At 56.0% G+C, this 3,945-nt stretch overlaps 1 protein-coding gene across 1 annotated transcript; it reads right to left on the bottom strand.

The window, feature by feature from the left end:
• Nucleotides 1-1,489: 1,489 nt before the first annotated feature.
• ADRB1 (adrenoceptor beta 1) lies at nucleotides 1,490-3,632 on the bottom strand. Its single transcript, XM_064269282.1, has one exon. It carries the CDS (start codon nucleotides 3,535-3,537, stop codon nucleotides 2,149-2,151), a length of 1,389 nt encoding a protein of 462 aa, XP_064125352.1. The 5' UTR covers nucleotides 3,538-3,632; the 3' UTR covers nucleotides 1,490-2,148.
• Nucleotides 3,633-3,945: the final 313 nt, after the last annotated feature.

The raw sequence follows: 3,945 nt of genomic DNA on the forward strand, positions 1-3,945 counted from the left end.
CACTATGTTTTCCTTAAGAACTAATTTCATGGGGAAAAAAACTCATCCGGTGGGGTGTGATAATTTCGTTACAAAGTGAAATGATTTCACCCTTGGCTTTTACCTGTGACCTGCCCACCCAGAACTGCTGAAGTGATCTATCTAATTACAGAAGAGAAAAAGTATTTACTTAAGAAGACGCTCTATAAATTTTTTACTTAGGCATGAAAGCATTTTTCACTCTAAACAGCCACGGGAGAAATATGCACACACTGAACACTGAAGTGATTTTCCACTGGAAAACAGAAATGGGCCATGGAAACCACTTACCGTATTCCAGGGAAGCAACTTACTGTTGAAAGCACTAGTCTTTCTCCTTATATTTCTGTACAACGTTGCAGCCTTGTTACCAGGCCGATTGCTTTATTTAGAAGATTAAAAAAAAAAAAAAAAGTTACCATCAGGTCAACTCTTACTCATGAGGACCCCATGTGTGTCAGAGTAGAGCTGTGCTCCACACGGTGTTCACATTTCTGAAGTCAAGTGCAGCAGATGGGATCTTGACAACGCCTACAAGGAGCCTGGAAAACCCTGAATCCACCTGTGAAAATGTAGGGCGAGTCTGCAGCTCTCAGGAGGTGCTCGCCTTTTTTTTTTTTTTTTTGTCTTTTTGGTCTACAGACATTTTTGAGTCATGAAAAGCTTTTAGAAGGGCTATCTTGGAAATCCCATCTGTATTTTGAGCAAAACAAGCTGTCCTTTCCATTATCACTGACCCTTTACAAACACACATACATAACCTTGATTGTGCTTCACTGGCATTTATTGCACGTGAACCAACTCCTCACACAGTAGTTAGTTGCACCAGAGTATAAATACTTGGTAAAACACACAAGAGGAAATAGAATTTACACACGAGTGCTAAATTTTACCAGCAGATTCATGGGGACACTTGGACATAAAAAAAAAAATTAAAAAAAAAAACCTTCAAATAATTATATTTATAATATGGATACAGTTACAGTACCATGATAAAAGAGTATAAAAAGGTATTTTCCCAGTAAATCGCTAGCTCAAATAACAATAGACAACAGAAGAAGAGTTCGAATTTTATTTTAGTTTTTAAGACACTTCCCCACCCCATAAAAACATTTCATTTCTTTTTGTGCAAGTAACATCTGTGGACTTCAAAATTTCTAACACTGTGCAAAAATGGCATTTTGAGCCACTCTCTTTTTTGTTTGTTTTTACCCAAATGTGCAGTTATCTGTTTTGATACTAGAATTGTTTCCTTTTTTGAAAAGTTTTCTGTCCCGTCTTCAAGGGACAGAGTCACATGTCACAAAGGCTCAGTGCCTGGTCCTTCAAACTAATATTGATACATAAATAAACTGTTTAATATAAACAAGGCTTTGCATCTTGCTGTGCAATATGCACAGTGTGAGGTAGAACGCCCTCAGCTTGACCACCGAGGCGCGCGGGGCGGGCGGGGGCAGCCAGTCAGCCCTGCGAAAGCTAAGCAAGGTGAGGCTTGTTCTAAGAATAGCTGAAAATGGCTTGAAACACGATTTCTGCATCCATCCTTTCGCTTTGCTTTAAGAACAGGAGGAATCGTTACCCAGAAGTTAAAATGAAAACTGTCTGGAAAGCAAAAGGGAACACGCCCTGACAAGCTGTCCCCCACCCCGCCCCAGCTGAATGCTCCTGTTCCCCTGGAATGGGGTGGACGCCAACGAGACACTTTTATTCCCTAATGCTTCTCCCTTCCCCTATCCACCCAACTTTCACTCCGGTCCTTGTCGAAAAGTGTCAAAAAACCACGTGGAGGGGGAAAACAAAAATCTAAAGATGCATTACCCGCACACACAGAAGAAGGCCAACCACAAACATCAAAGAACTCCAGCAAAACCCGCAAGCCACTCTCCCATCCCTCCCCAAACTTTCCTTTTCGTGCAACGGTGCGTGGCTTTTCTTTTTGTCTTGGCTGATTCGGACGAGGTTTGTGGGCGTCGCATTCACCTGCTTTCGGTCTTGAGTAAACACAAGCTCTCCCCTTTCCCCTGGGAAGCCATTCCAGGGTGCCCGGGCGCTCCTCCTCCCCGGGACGCAGACTCCGCGTCCCAGGCCGGCAGCGTGGCGGGGCCCTGGCGTCCCGCAGCTCGCGCGGCCCTACACTTTGGATTCCGAGCCGGAGCCCCGGCGGGTCGGCTCGTCCAGGCTCGAGTCGCTGTCCGCCACCGCCCCGCCGTTGCAGCCGGCCCAGGGCTCCAGCAGGCTCGCGGGCGGTGCGGCCCCAACGTCGTCGTCGTCGTCGTCGTCGGCCCCGGGCGACGGTGGCGGCCCGGCCACAGCCAGGCAGCCCGGGGCGCGCGGCCGGTCGCCGGGGGCCGCATGGCAGCCCCGGGCGTCCCGGCGCGCGTAGCAGAGCAGGCGCTGGAAGGCCTTGCGGAAGTCGGGGCTGCGGCAGTAGATGATGGGGTTGAAGGCCGAGTTGGCGTAGCCCAGCCAGTTGAAGAAGACGAAGAGGCGGTCGGGCACCAGGTCGCGGTGGAAGGCCTTCACCACGTTCGCTAGGAAGAAGGGCAGCCAGCAGAGCGTGAACACGCCCATGATGATGCCCAGGGTCTTGAGCGCCTTCTGCTCGCGGAGGGCCACGAGGCGCGAGGGCCGCCGCTTGCCGGCGCGGCCGTTGGCCACCGGGGCAGGGGCGCGCGGAGGGGTCGGAGAGGGCGCGGGCGAGGGCTGCCGCGCGGGGCCGCCGAGGAAGCGGCGCTCGCAGCTGTCGATCTTCTTCACCTGCTTCTGGGCCTCGCGGAACACCCGCAGGTACACGAAAGCCATGATGCACAGGGGCACGTAGAAGGAGACGACGGACGAGGCGATAGCGTAGGCCCGGTTGGTGACGAAGTCGCAGCACTTGGGGTCCTCATAGCAGCGGAGCGCCTCTTCGCCCTTGTCCCGCCACCAGTGCATGAGAATGGGCAGGAAGGATACCAGGGCCGAGATGGCCCACACGGTGCAGACGAGGACCCGCGCCCGCGCGCGGGTCAGCAGACTCTCATAGCGGAAGGGGGACGTGATGGCGAGGTAGCGGTCCAGGGCGATGACACACAGGGTCTCGATGCTGGCCGTCACACATAGCACGTCCACCGAGGTCCAAAGTTCGCAGAAGAAGGAGCCGTACTCCCAGCGGCCCCACACCACGATGGTGGCCCCGAACGGCACCACCAGCAGCCCCATGACCAGGTCGGCGCTGGCCAGGGACATGATGAAGAGGTTGGTGAGCGTCTGCAGCCGCGGCGTCTTGGCGATGGCCACGATCACCAGCACGTTGCCCGCCACGATGAGCAGCACGATGAGCGCCATCAGTAGGCCCATGCCGGCCGTCCACTGCTGCGACAGCGGTGCGGGGCCTTCGCTCACTGGGGGCACCAAAGAGGGGGACGGCGATGCCGGCACCAGCAGTCTCGCGGCTGTGGCCGCGCCTTCGGGAAGCGGAGCAGCCGACGACAGGTTGCAGGGCTCGGAGGCGCCCAGGGCGAGCGCCCCCGCGCCCATGCCGAGCTGCGAAGGCCAGGGGCAGGGGGTGTGGCGGGGCTGGGCCGTGGTTGGAGAACACCCCAGAAGCCGGTGCAGCGGGGCGCTCCGAGGGAGGTCGCGGCCGGGTCAGGACAGTCGCGGTGCCGGACCTGAGGCATCGACGCCGGGCGCCTTCCCAGCCTGAACCAAAGCCTAGCGCTGTCGCCGCCGCCGCCGCCGCCGCTGCTGCTGGAGCCGCTGCCGCTGCTGGAACAGCCGCCGGGACCTCAGCATGTTTCTGAGCGCGCCGGGCTCGCAGCTCCGGCACCCAGCACCCCCCACCCCCCTCCCACCCGGTCCAAGCCAACCCCCTGGGCCTCGCGTCAGGCTCCTGCAGCCAATCAGGGCCAAGGCACGCCCCTATCTTGTTCCCCCCGACCAAGTCCC

Source organism: Loxodonta africana, chromosome 16 (genome assembly GCF_030014295.1).
Source record: "Loxodonta africana isolate mLoxAfr1 chromosome 16, mLoxAfr1.hap2, whole genome shotgun sequence".
Lineage (NCBI taxonomy): Eukaryota > Metazoa > Chordata > Mammalia > Proboscidea > Elephantidae > Loxodonta > Loxodonta africana.

Coding starts and splice junctions, on each gene's coding strand:
- ADRB1 (XM_064269282.1), bottom strand. CDS start 3,537: ATGGGCGCGGGGGCGCTCGCCCTGGGCGCCTCCGAGCCCTGCAACCTG.